Genomic DNA, 13,540 nt, shown 5'->3' on the forward strand with positions numbered 1-13,540 from the left:
GTTCTTTGATGACAAAACTTGGCATTTCTGAATTTTTACTCCATAAACAAATGATTGCATTTTCCCAAAAGCACATGTAGATATTTAGATATTTTTTAATAGTCAAATTATTCTGACCTCCAAATTGTTAAATGGAACTTCATTTTTATTGCTTTTTATTGAAATGTTTGAGGAAATTCTGTCATCGCAATCAGTGGTTTTAGTACTTGCTATGGCAAGTTTCCACTGAAATAATTATACCCTTGGTGAAGTTTTTATAGGCTTGGAAATCTTGGAGTTGAGAGCACATTTCTTCTGTGCTGTATGTTTCTCTTTCTAATGGCACAGTTTGGTACAATTATGAAAATCTTCTTTGCAGATTTTATAATAGCATTGAATTTAAGTGAAAGATGGGGTGGTTTTTGTTGTGCAAGTTTTCTTGACTTTTTTTTTCATGTTAGAGTGAAGGAATTCCCAGGTGTGGAGACAGCATTAAAAAGTAGAACATTTTGTCCACTAGAAGCAAGTGGGGATAGCCACTTAAAAGTCTATTTGTTATCAACAAGTTTTTAGTGTTTTTTTTCCTCCTCATTTCTGATGCAGCTGTTCTTTTATGTTGTTCAATAGCTGAACTGAATCAGTATACTCTCTTTTTTCCATCACATGCAAACACTGCATTTCTGTCCCATTGGATTAAAATAGGTAGGAAAAGCTAAGGACGAAGATGAAAACAAATGAAAATTCCTCTTTCAAGCAAAGGAAGAAGATGACTATTTCCACTTGAATTCACATTTGATGTCTGTCTCTACTTATTCCAATTCCCTTACCAAAAGACTGAATAGGGTCCAGTAAGAGGCATTTGTTTGGAAGATTGAATTTGTTTATTAAAGTTACATCCTTTGTGAGACAGTGACAGGGAGTTTAAATAAGCTTTTCCTGTTGGTTAATGTCTGTGTGGCTACGTACAAATGGATTAAGAGGATAAAGGAGAAGAAATTTCCCTCCTTTTAATGTTTCCAATAATTGATTGTTTAAAACATTCTTTGTCAGTTTAACTGATAATTAGGTCTATTATTTGACATTTGATTAGATCCCAGCCCACAGAAGTAAAAAGGCAGATTATTACTTGGTAGTCCTGGAACTGCAAAGAGATTCACTACTTCTTTTTCCTTCCTGCTTTTTTCCTTTCCTTTCCAAGTTTTAAGTTAAACTATATCTTATTTTGAACACAGACTAGTACAGTTAATGAAGTTATGTGAGCCAACATAAATATTGATTGTGTAACATGGTGAATTACCTGAATGAGATGAATTGTCCCAACTAAACCAGGAGAATCTTTATTTTTGATGCTGAGAAAACAAATTTGACAGTTTTGAGATAAAAATGTGTAAACAAAGTGAACCATTATGTTGGAAATATTTTCCATGAGTGACATTTGCCTTGTCTTAGGTTGTGTTTTAATAGTGAAGTAGGAATTTCTGTGCAATCAAGGGTCACGTTTCATGTAAGCTGTGCTCTGAAAGTGCTATTCTGCAACTTCAGCAGAAGCAACTTTATCAATTCACTGTATTTTTTTGGTCCACTAAGTGATTTTAGTCTGGACTTTTGAAACCTTTTCAGTTGTTTAAGAACATTTTTTGGTAGGTTTAGGTTTTTTACAGTTCTCTCCTTTTGTCTCTATATAATTGTCTATATAATGCCTGTAATAAATCTCACAACCTTGATTTGCAAACATTAATTTGTTCTATTTAAGTGTGGCAAAATACAATAGGAGTGAATGAATCCCTTTTCAGATGATAGAAATGCGAGATAGGTATGGATGATGGATATGAATTATTTATGTTATGTGTAACAAATTTCAGTAATACTTGGATTAAAAAGTTGCCAAATCTCTCCGAGATTTGCTTTTCCAAGAAAGGAAACCTCCACTCCATTCTGGTAGTGATTCAGCATGGATATTGAAAATGAGACTATAGTCAGCACGGGAATTCTTGTGCTGAAGCTCTTGCCATTTCCACTGCCTTGTTTTTGATTGGTTAACATTGCAGTCATGCTTTTTCAGGGTGGTGCTCCTTGACAGAATTGGGCAATTTCTGTAGAAATGATTCCTAGTTTCATAATCTGTTAGTATTCATCACGTTATTGATTTAAACTGCTGAAAGTAATGTCTTGGTTTATTTTTTTTTTGTTTCAAGTGGGGGCAATACATGATAGGATCTCTGAATGAGGAACATATTATACAAACAGCAGATATTACTGGTCTTCCCTGGAGAATGTTTTTGGACTAATTTTGGTGGGAACACCTTTCACTGGATGGATATAGAAGATTTTGAGAAATCAGCAGAGGATGCTTTACTAGCAGACTCATGATTCAGTTGACTTGTTCTGGCATATGTTGGAATCACAGGAACTGCTTGGACAATGAGCTTAGACTTTGTGGTTAGAACCTCCCATACAATGGGTATTTGTGAATAAAGAGACTGTGCTTTTGCTTTTTGTACAATACTCCTAATGTCAGAGTCTGTATGATGGAGTATATCTATGCGGAATAAATCTGGCTTTTCTGATGCTTGGTGACCATGAAGAGCCAGAAAGAACAAGAACAATAGAATAACATTAATAGCATTATTATTACCATTTCATTATTAGCATTATCATTTCCTCACAAAATGGTTATAGTGAGTTCTTTTGATTAGATCTATTTTTTTTCCCCCGAGCAGGTTCTATACAGTTCGCTACAGAGAAAAAGGTAAAGACAAGAAATGGGTTTTCCAGCTCTGCCCAGCTACAGAGACAGTGATTGAAAATCTGAAGCCAAACACACCTTATGAATTTGGAGTTAAAGACAATGCAGAGGATAGTATTTGGAGCAAGACTTTGAATCATAAAACAGTTCTCTCTAGTAAGTATTTGATGAAAGATAATCAAATAACAGCTGATTTTTAAAGTATTGTTTCTTCTATAATGGTATTAGTTAGAGTAAGCTACTGATCAATTTTTTTTTCTAAATGCCATCCATTATGTCCCTAAAAACTTCTTTTAGGAGTTGTTGAAGCTAGGAATATTTTGGTTTTGACAAACCGTCACCTAGTCTTCTGAAAGGTGTTCTCTTAGAAAGATGTTCTCTTCTAAGGTGTTCTCTTATTACAAAAAGAGCATCTGCTACAGGTTGGTAGAATTCTAATGGTGTTTAGTACAGATACACATCAAGTGTTGAGTATGAATACTTATATTTCTGACTGGATTCTAAGCTTTTTCCTTAGGCCATGAAGTGATGAAGTAATGAACTAATCCATCAACCATTATCCAACCAATCCACTTAATTTTTCCATCAACTAATATGAGTGATGGAAATTAATAGCGTTGTTTGAATCTTCTTTAACCACTACATTTACACTGAAGCTAGACTTCAAGCTACACAGGGCCTGTCCTGCCTCAATGGGCCCTTTATGACTCCACTCAAAAGTTGAATTTGAAGCTAATTTTCAATCAAAGTGTTATATGGATCATGTCTGAAGCATGCAGTGTCGTGCATGCTTTTGTTTGTGTGGAGGCAGTGTATAACACCTCTAGCTGGATGTCAGTCATATTTTAAAGTTCTCCTCTGCAGTCTCAAGACAGTGTAGGGAAAGTAATGTGAAATTAACTCTTGTAAAAGCATGTACTGCTGAAAGAATCACTCGTGCCAGTAGAGGAAATAGGCATCATCAGTGTTTTCCTCCTTTTATTGAGAAAAAAAGAGGACTTAACAGAGTTTTGAATCCAATTTGATTTATTTTCCTCAAATGGTTACATAAAAGTATTTTGAAACATGATGTTGTTCAAATGTGACAAACTCCTATGCTTCATATTTTTAACTTGACTCAAAATGTAAAGAATGGTAATGAGAGAGCCTTATTCATATGAGATTTCCAGCTGAAATTTAATTTGTACTTCAGTTTTGGCTTGCTGGTGAGTTACAGAGCTCAATTTACTTGAGGATAAGGGAAGGGAGCAGTGTGGTGGCTTGTGACACTGGGAAAACCTTCATACTCCCTAATAAAGACCTTTTCTAGCCTTCATTATAAAGTAAAAAGCTGTGGCTTTGAGGCACCTGCCCAGTGTCCATGGAGTTGATTTGCAGTCCAGAATAATGCCATTGCTATACCATGAGCTTGAAGAGGATAATGGTGGTAGCTTTCTCCAATACCTGATTCACAAAAAGCTCTGCTTCTCACCCTTACAGATATCTTACCAAGTGGGGAGTTTTCCTGTTTGTGATTTTTTTTCTAATTTCAAATATCTTAAAGTCATCTCTAGAGCAAGTAATGAAATATATTTCAGCACTTAGAATAAGAGAGAGTGATGAGTGCAAAACGTTTACAATTTATTACTTGTTCAAGACTAATAAAAACATCACCAGATTTTCTGTTTCTGTATCATATATTTCTAAATAGTGTTTCTTACAGATATTTTATGTTTCTAATAGGTCAGGAGAATAATTCTTGTAAGTTTATGGGGATCTACTGACTTTGTAATAGTTCATATTTTATTTATATAAGATTTCTTTTGTCTACAATATAGATTTGTGTATTCAGTGGATGATTTTGCAGCAGCTAAATCCAGGGAGCTTGTGAATACCCTGCGTGTCTACATTCTGGTCTATTAATGAAGAATCTTATAATCAGAAAATTGTCAGCACTTTCCAATTCAAGCTTTTCATATTTTTAGTCTATAGCAGGTAGATACAGGAAATGTGAACAGCGTATATTTATAATAAATGTATAACCTCATGCCTGTAAAGTTTATAGATCAACACAGACACTTCTTTTCTGTGCTGATTTCCTGTTTTGTATCAACTCAAGTTCTTCTCATATAAGAGAAGCATCTCAGCCTAAACCAAATATCCTCCACTGTAAATGTTCTTTTTCCCACTGAAGAATATTTATCAATTACTAAAAACTGAAAGTTCTTTTACATGTTTCTGGATTTGTTGAATCCACAGCCTGAGTGTTTTTTATATGCTAAACCTATTGGGAGGGATTGGGAGGAGAATCTGCTTTTAATTCATGATTTGAGGACACATGAAAGGCATGGCAAAAGTTCAGCATTTATTTAACTGACTTTTTTCAGAAGAGATGAAAGTAGCTTATTTCAGACCATCTTACCATGATTTTCTTATGAAGTCAGTGTGAAACTTCTGTCAGTTTCCCCTTGAATTTAGGCCAGTAGTAAGTTCTGTTTTTCAGAAATATCAAGCACTTTGAAAGACTTCTTTCCAAATTAAATATATCTCAATTGATATTTCTTTAGAGTTGATTTTTTTCTACTTCTCATCTGTTTAGGATGGAATTTGAAAAAAATATGACAACATGTAACTTGACTCTTTTTTGCACACCTGTTGTTGCAAAGGCAGCAGAAAAGTGTAAAGGTGGAAGATATAGAGAAAGTTTGAAGCATCATGCTAGAATAGAATAGGTGCTGAACAGAACTATTTGTTGACTTCCTGAATACCTGCATCACAAGAAACTTCTAATACTTAGAAACTAAGAGGAAAATCTAAAAGAAAAAAAATCAGAGTTCAAATCTGGGGGTTTGTTCATACACTGAGATAAACAAAATCATAAACAAAGCAAGAAGAATACATTTCATTTTCTTGCTGTCAAAATGTGAAGAGAAGACCTTGTAGATGTATTAATGGATCTGGAGAGACAAGACAAAAAAATAAGTCTCCATGCTGTGTTTTTATAAAGGCTTTTAATTCGGCCTCCTAATTTCCTAGCTGAAGAAAAAGGTAGATAAACTTGGTTTGCTTTGCTTTGGACAAAACAAAAAATTAATTCTGTGTATTTATTTATCTTTCTATCAAAACAGGTAAAAAAGTAAATGGACAAATCCAGAATATGTACAAGTTGGTACCCAATTCCCAAACACAGGTATGCAAAAGAGTCTTTTTTTTACCCAATTTGTGTTTCATATGATCAATTTTTTTATTCTCTGTTAGTTTTCAGTGAGGAAAGACATTATCAAGGCCACAAACTGCCAATACAGAAAACAATCTGTTAAATGCATTGTATGGAATATGTTTAAATGTGTTGATGGACAAAGAAATTGAAAACTGTAACTGAGATGATTACATACCATTATTTCAACCTATCAAAGATGAGTCTGATGATTTCCATGTGTAGATTCCAAGCTTAAAAGTTGCTTATTCCTTTGTAATATTCAGGTCTGCTAGCTGTGGTATTTGTTGTGATCAGTTGACTTTGGGATAACTTGGTGATGTGATTTTATAGAGTAATTTTGTATATACTCATGTCTTCTAAATTAGTCATCCCACTGAATTCACTGATAGCTCCCATATGTGAGGCAAGTGTTTACAGAACCAGAGGAAACTGGAAAAGGCAATTTAATCAAGTTTGCTATGCTGTCCATTAAATCCTTTTATGTGGCACGGTAGAATTTTTACCATTTCATTTAAAAAATGATGATTTTTATAAATATTTTTTCCCCTCACCTGACTTTTTCCATAAACTTTCTCAAACAAGCGTGGGGGTGGATTTCATTTGTTTATGGATTGATGTACCCAGATACTTTTTCCTTCCAAAAGCTGAAGCAGAAATGAGGGCTCTCTACATGGAACTAGTTAGTGGGCTTTACTACAGTGAAAAATAGACATTTTAGTCATAACTTCTGAGCATTATCAATTCTACTATGAAAGTAATTTGGTTTCTTTATATTTTCTTTCCTTGTTTTTTTTTATCAAAGTGCAAGTGTCAGCAGCTAATCTTCTAGAGGATTTTTTTTGTTCTGCTTCATTTTTGGTTACTATCCCTGAGGCAGACTATGGGATAACTTCCCAAGAAAAGTTGTAGAAATCCTTCTTACATTAGAGATTTTAGAGGGTTAACTCATGAGCATTAATTATTACAAGAGAATAACCCATTCTTCAAAATTCTCTTCTTTCTCAGATTTTCCAAATATTTTCATGGTAGGAAATGGTAATATAAGGTTTCTCATTGTTTGTTTATCATATTTCAGAATATTATAAATGGTTGGTAACTATCAGACCTGGAATTCCTTCAGGAATCAAACCATAATTCATTAAATACATTTTCTTCTAGGGATAATTAGCTATGCACAGACTCATAGAATCTCTGAGGTTGGAAAGGATCTTTAAGTTCCTCAGTTCCAACTGCTAACCCAGTGCCATCACCATGTTTATCATTAAACCATGTCCTCAAGTGCTCAGAAAATCCATGTATTCTTTAACAGTTCCAGGCATGATGCCCAGTCCCTGGGCAGTCATTTTCAATGCTCAATACCCCTTTCTGAGAAAATGAATCTTCCTGGTATCTGGTCTAAACCTCCACAATACAACTTGAGGCCATGTCCATTCATTTAGGGCAGTAATACTTCAATTATTGTATTACATACAGAGTTAGATCAGTATAATGCTTACATTATTGGAAATATACTTCTGTCTAGAAAGTGTTTTATTTTAAGTAATATGAATTCAGTTGGTTAAATATGCAGGAGCAGCTCAGTATGTTGATGAAGTCAACTTTACTGTCCTTCCCCTTGGTCCTACAAGAATCTTTCAAGTTACACAGCCCAATATCAGGTAATTCATTCTGGGAGATGGAGTGCAAGCTGAGTTCCTTTGCTCCTCTTAGCAAACCCTGTGTGCCAGAACCCTGACTGTTATGCTGCTTCTGTGCAAGTAGGGATTCTATTTATCCAAGAGAAGTCCTGAGAAAGTGAGCTAAAACAGTTCTCCAAATATTTGCACAGCTCAAGTATGAAAGGAGGACTAGAGCCAACATCTAGTCTTTTTTGTGATCTTCACAGGGCTCGGCTCCAGAGCAGTACTGCTTTATCACCCTCCACAGAAATATCATGAAAACATACCATAGATTATTCTAAAAATTCTCTTATCATTCTTGCTTTAGTGGTGCAAAAAGCCAAAAAAGCAGATATCTTACATTTTTCCTTCAGTTTCCACAGCACTAGGTGGGGTATGTTTCAGTGGCATGATCAGATCATTGATGGAAAGCCAGAACAAGTGTAACTTAGGCCAAGCTTGTTTGTTCTTTATTTTCCTCCAAAGACACAACTGACTCATATCAACATGGTCCTAACTCTTCTCTGTAAAGACATTTTTAGAAGCTGTTTATTAAAACAACATTACCAACCCATCTAGTCATTCTGCCCTTTCAACATCAGTCACATATCATCTTGTGTTTCTTTTGGCAGTTTCATCCTTTAAGTTTGTCTAAGCTCCTGGCGCTGTGTGAGCAGTAACTAATGAGAGAGTGGAAGAAAATGAGTTCTCTAGAAATGGTTATTCTACTTCCCTTCATAAACAATGGGTAGTGGTAGGGCAGGGAAAACACAGTAGAATTTTATTTCCTCTCCTGTCTGGTTAAACTCTTCTAATTTTATAATGCCAGCCCAGTGGTATCCTCCCCAGTTTTTCCAGCCAAAAAGGACTTCTGGCTTCTACCATTTGTTAAATTCTAGAAGGAAACATTCCTGCTCCTCCAAACCTTATTCAGTCCAGATTGACCATGATCCTTCCTTGAGGAGTCTCTTACGTGCACGCCTGTTACTTTTGGCTTTTTGAAGTATCAGAATACAACACAGAAAGAAAGAACAAGTGTCTCTTAAAGTAATGTTGCCACGTGCTGTTTCACAGAACATTTGAGATTTACAGTCCTGTAAGTCCATATACTGTATGTATATGGTAAGAAGTGAGATTCCTGACCTATGTTATAATTTACATCTCTACTTTTCCTCTGAAAATTTGCCATTTTCTTTTATAATGGCAACAGCTCTGTTAATAACTAATGTTCCTAGTACCTATAGGCTTTATATTCCCTATCTGAAAAATATGGTTGATAGTGCCATTCCTACAGATGATGGGCTGATGTTTCCAAAATAGTCTGTATAAGTAGTAAATATTGCTAGACCTAGGAATATCTAAATTAATCACTTTGTGGAAACTGAGAAGAAAGCTTTGACAGCATGGGTAGATTTCAAGTGCAGCAGTTACAGATTTATGCAGGTGAGTAGTCTAGTTATAGCAGCTGGGGAACATGGATTTCATGTCAATTATTCATTCCTGAGTGAAAAACTACATTTTTATTGTATTTAAATATATTTGGAATTTTTATATTGTTGTCATTGTGGCCATTCATTAGTGATCAACAAAGAAAGAATGCTCTTGACAATAAAAGAACCACTTACTAGTAAAATGGCTGATAGTAATTATGATAAGAAGTTCTACAGCAGAGGTTACTCAAGGGCTCACTTACAACTTCAGAGGTGTTTATTTGGTTGTAAGGTTTCTGATGAGAAATACAATAAAATGAACACCTTCTTCTAACAGATGCATTCCATCCCATTTGTTAGTCACGTGAATAGGAGGGCTACTTCCAAAGCAGATCATCTGCAACACAATCTTTTCACAGGAAAACAAAATGGAAATGTAAAAAAAGGAAAAGTTAAGAAGGAAGATTATTTCTATCCTCATATAATGACAATGATGGAAATCTCCACTTAATTTAAGACCATCCTCACACAAAGCTGTTATTAGGTAGCAGACAGTAATGGCTTTCACAGAATGAGTAGCCTCCATCCATTTACCCAAGGAAAGGTCCATCTTACTTGTGGAGATTGGCCTTCTTCCAGCTTCTTAAACTTTAATATGTGTTTAATGTGTACCAATACATTGTTTTTAAAGCTTTTCAGCAGTATTTAGAATATAAGAAAAATAGTTATCCTTACGTAAATGGTTAGCACTTTGTCATGAAATGCTGACTTTTGATACAAGTGTTCTTTCACATGAAGTAGATGAGATGTCAAAGTGCAAAATTAACATAATTTGGTTCTGATTTGAGCAGAATATATCTAGGATGGAAGGTGATTGTCAGAGTTATTTTTTTCTTGTAACTCAGACATAACTGAAAATAAATCCCCTTTTAATGTATTTAGCATTTTTATGTTGTTAACATTACAGCCTACCTTCTCTCATCACTTGAGTGTATTATTAAGCTTTCAGAATTTGTTTATAATTCTTTGTTATCAGCTGTTTTCTTTTCATAAATGTGAGGTCCATTCATGTATATCTCTCCCTTTTTTTTTTTTTTTTTTTTTTTTTTTTTTTTTTTTTTTTTTTTTTTTGTGGTATCAATATTATTAGATATTCACATTTAGGCAAGATGTAATCCAGGTCAAAGAGAAATTAATAGCATGAAAGTCCAAGTATTTAGCATAAAAATGTAAGAATCATGTGGGTGGCTGACCCCTTGTGCTTTGGAAACAATTCCACTAAATTAAATTATTCTGAGCTAATCTACTTTAATCAGGCTACGTGCCCAAAAGTGCTGATGGTTTACAAATGTGCACCTGGTTCTAGAATAATCTATATTCTGAACATAGTATTCCTCAGAATATATGTGTGTCTTGTGATCAAATTGTAATTGTGTATGTTTCAGATGTTTTGCTGTAGGTTAATCTCAGCTTTTGTTAGCATTCTAGGGCTACTCCCCAGTGAGTGCTTCAAAGATCCTTAAGAGAAAAAAGGGATTGGGGTTTCCTAAGCTGTCAAATACTGGGTTTTTATTGAGTAAAAACATCTCAAGCTGTTAGAAGGAGATCAAAATGCAATATTACCACATTAGCCCGTGGGAACTGAAGCAATAGCAAAACCATCAGGGACCAGGGGCAGAGCCATATCCAGTGTTAGCTTGGGACAGGCGTGGTATTGGACTAGAACCCTCTATTTTTATTACTCAGTTCAATTACTATTATGGCAGTTATCCCAAGGTGCTGCTTTATCCTTTTTTTTCCTCTCTGTTTTCAGATTATATTCAGTGATAATAAGAAGCTGGTCCCTGTCACGATAATCAAACAAAGTAAGTTTGTGTGTTTTAAAATTTATTCTTACCCCCTGCAAGAGTAACTTGACATTAAAATGAGTGTCAGGGCAACAGGATGTCCTGCAGCTGGCCCCTAATAACATAAGCATAGAATATCAGTTACACCAAAATTGATATGCCAGGAGAAAGAGGTGCACAATTAGGAGATGATGTAGAGAAAACACAGTTTGAAGTCTCTTAAACTGAATGTAAATACAGAAAATATTAGGACGATGTCCTCATCTGCAAATACTGAGAAAAGGTTTTTAGAATGTTGAGGTTTGTTTCAGGTGTGGTTTTGTTTCTTATTTAATTTTGTTTGTTTGTTTTTAATTAGCTTCTAATATCCCTGTGTTGTCTCCACAGTTATTCAAAATCGGACGCAGTCAAAAGCACCAGATAGTTCTTCTCTCCCAGGAGCAATATTAGGTGACTAGAAGACATTATTTCTCTTAACCCCTGATTGAAACTTAGAATTGTGCAAATGCTTTTAATTTTCTTGATCTTAAGAGTTTTTCCATGCATATCAAGGGTATTTTTCAGCTGGTGCAGACAATATTTGTTACATGTTATGGTGGTACAGATGGTTTGAGAATGTTGTAGCTTAAGCAAAATTTTATTGTCGTTGCATTTAAAAAGAAGACACAGTCACTGTTTAAGCTAAGGAGTTCTTCCATACTTCAAATTAAGTTCTATGGCAAAGATCTTGCAAAGATCTATGGCAAAGCATCTCACAGTGGGATGATAAGTCACCCATTAAAGAGAGATAGCCCTCGGAGGGAGTTATCTGTGAGTCATGGGCAAGGCATTGATGGGCCAGTAACTGAAGATGGTGATAGAATACATCCTATACTACAACCCAGGACAATTGTTTAGTCTTTTATATGTGGAAATATTTTCTATGAGTGCATAACTTTGGCTTAAATTTTCTTTGTGTGAGTTTCAGTGTGTTGATGTGGGTCAAACACACACATACTAACCCAGTCTGGTGTTGAGCTTACTTGGCCCACCAGACAGAACCTGTCCCAGTATCTGGGATGCTCAGTATTCCAGGGCTGTGTGTTCCAGTGTTGAATGGTTTCCAACTCTGATAAATCGTGAGATGGTGGTGATAGAAGGAGTGGTATAAAGGGGAAATGCCACCAAATGGGAGAGATAATTATGGAATAGAGCAAGCTCATTTCCCAAATATTCAGACTAAACTCCCAGTGGTTCAGTAGTAGCTGCTCATTTATCTCAGAGAGCAGACTGTGTGCTCTCATTTCTTCTGGAATTAATGGCACACATCTTTCTCTGTAGTGCACCTCATTGTTCCAGGTCTCAATGAAAGTCAGCAGAAACTTCCTCCTCTCCTGACAATAGACGACATACCTCAAGCATCCAGGAAAAAACTGGGTAAGCAGAGAAATTCTAGACAAATGAAAAATGCTGTAAACCACTTTGCCCTGTGAAAATAAGGATTCATAAGTCATTAAATCCTTGCTGTAAATTTTATTTTTAAAGTACCTTTTAATGAACGAAACAAAACCAAAAATGCATGTGTTTAACATAGCTTGTAGTGATTGTAGAAATTCATTTGGTCCTAAAGGTACTCAGCTGTTCACATTTATCCATGTTGGCTTACTTAGTCAAACTAAAGTGGGACAGAAATAAATCTGTGGTAAAAGAAAGCAGATATATCTGTGTAATTACTCTCTAATGTCTGTTTTTTCAGCTAAGAATGAAACTAGAGTATGGCCTGCTGAATCCAAAACACCAGAAGTTCAAGAAATCTCCCCACAGTCCCTTCCAGGTAATGAAAATTCTGTTTTTAGAAACTCCGTGGAATATCTTTGCCAAATATATAAACTAAAATTAAACCCATCTTTGTGCTGCCTGATCTACAGTTAAAATAGCAGTTGGAAAGCAGGAGGATAGTGGCTGAATTAGCAAGGAGTGGTAATGTGGATAAAATCTGAATCTAATTTTGGACAAAAGTCACAGGTGATATAATTGTAAGGTTTATGAAAGGACTTAGAATTAGGACCATATTTTGTGGCGTGATGGATGCCTTGAATGTGTGAAAAATGGCAAAATGAGTTTTTCTGTGTAACACAGACAGACTACTTTATAAATTTCTATGGCAGGTACAGTCATATATTTTAATTTTTAGTTTGTGGGGGGGGGGGGAAGATTGAAAAGAGCTGAATTGTTCAGAGTCAAATGATGAAGATTAACTTTTCACCCACTCTATTGACTCACATTTCGGAATTGTTTAAGAAGGTATATGCCTATCTTCATTTTCTATAGTCTGGCTCTAATCCCATAACTGAGTCTGAAGTCTTGGTTCTGCTGTCACAAGAGACAGTAGCTGGCTTTTGCCAACTTCTTTGCTGAAAGGAAGAAGGGATGTTTGAACAGTGGCAAGAATTTAAAATTAAAAAGGAATTTGAGGAAGCAAGGACCAAAGGTTTGATTTGGTTTAGACGTATTATGTGATCTTTCTGGCATTACTCTCTTCTATCTGTCAAGTCTTTCCTGGCTGGATGAAGTGGTTTAACATGAGATTTCTTTGACATCACACAATTCAGGCAGATACTGCCCTTAAATGTGATGATGTTTCTTTTATTTCTTAAGTATACCAAAAATTCTATGCGTTCATTATACCATCTTAGTCTTAA

At 35.2% G+C, this 13,540-nt stretch overlaps 1 protein-coding gene across 1 annotated transcript in view; it reads left to right on the forward strand.

Moving 5' to 3' along the window:
- Positions 1 to 13,540, forward strand: part of ABI3BP (ABI family member 3 binding protein) — a 136,531-nt gene that overhangs the window by 37,141 nt on the left and 85,850 nt on the right. Inside the window, exons 5-10 of the mRNA XM_066340725.1 lie at positions 2,700 to 2,881; positions 5,833 to 5,894; positions 10,826 to 10,877; positions 11,247 to 11,309; positions 12,180 to 12,275; positions 12,595 to 12,672. Of these exons, the coding sequence (XP_066196822.1) occupies positions 2,700 to 2,881; positions 5,833 to 5,894; positions 10,826 to 10,877; positions 11,247 to 11,309; positions 12,180 to 12,275; positions 12,595 to 12,672 (533 nt within the window). The remainder of the gene's footprint in view (positions 1 to 2,699; positions 2,882 to 5,832; positions 5,895 to 10,825; positions 10,878 to 11,246; positions 11,310 to 12,179; positions 12,276 to 12,594; positions 12,673 to 13,540) is intronic.

This window comes from Sylvia atricapilla, chromosome 2 (genome assembly GCF_009819655.1).
Source record: "Sylvia atricapilla isolate bSylAtr1 chromosome 2, bSylAtr1.pri, whole genome shotgun sequence".
NCBI lineage: Eukaryota > Metazoa > Chordata > Aves > Passeriformes > Sylviidae > Sylvia > Sylvia atricapilla.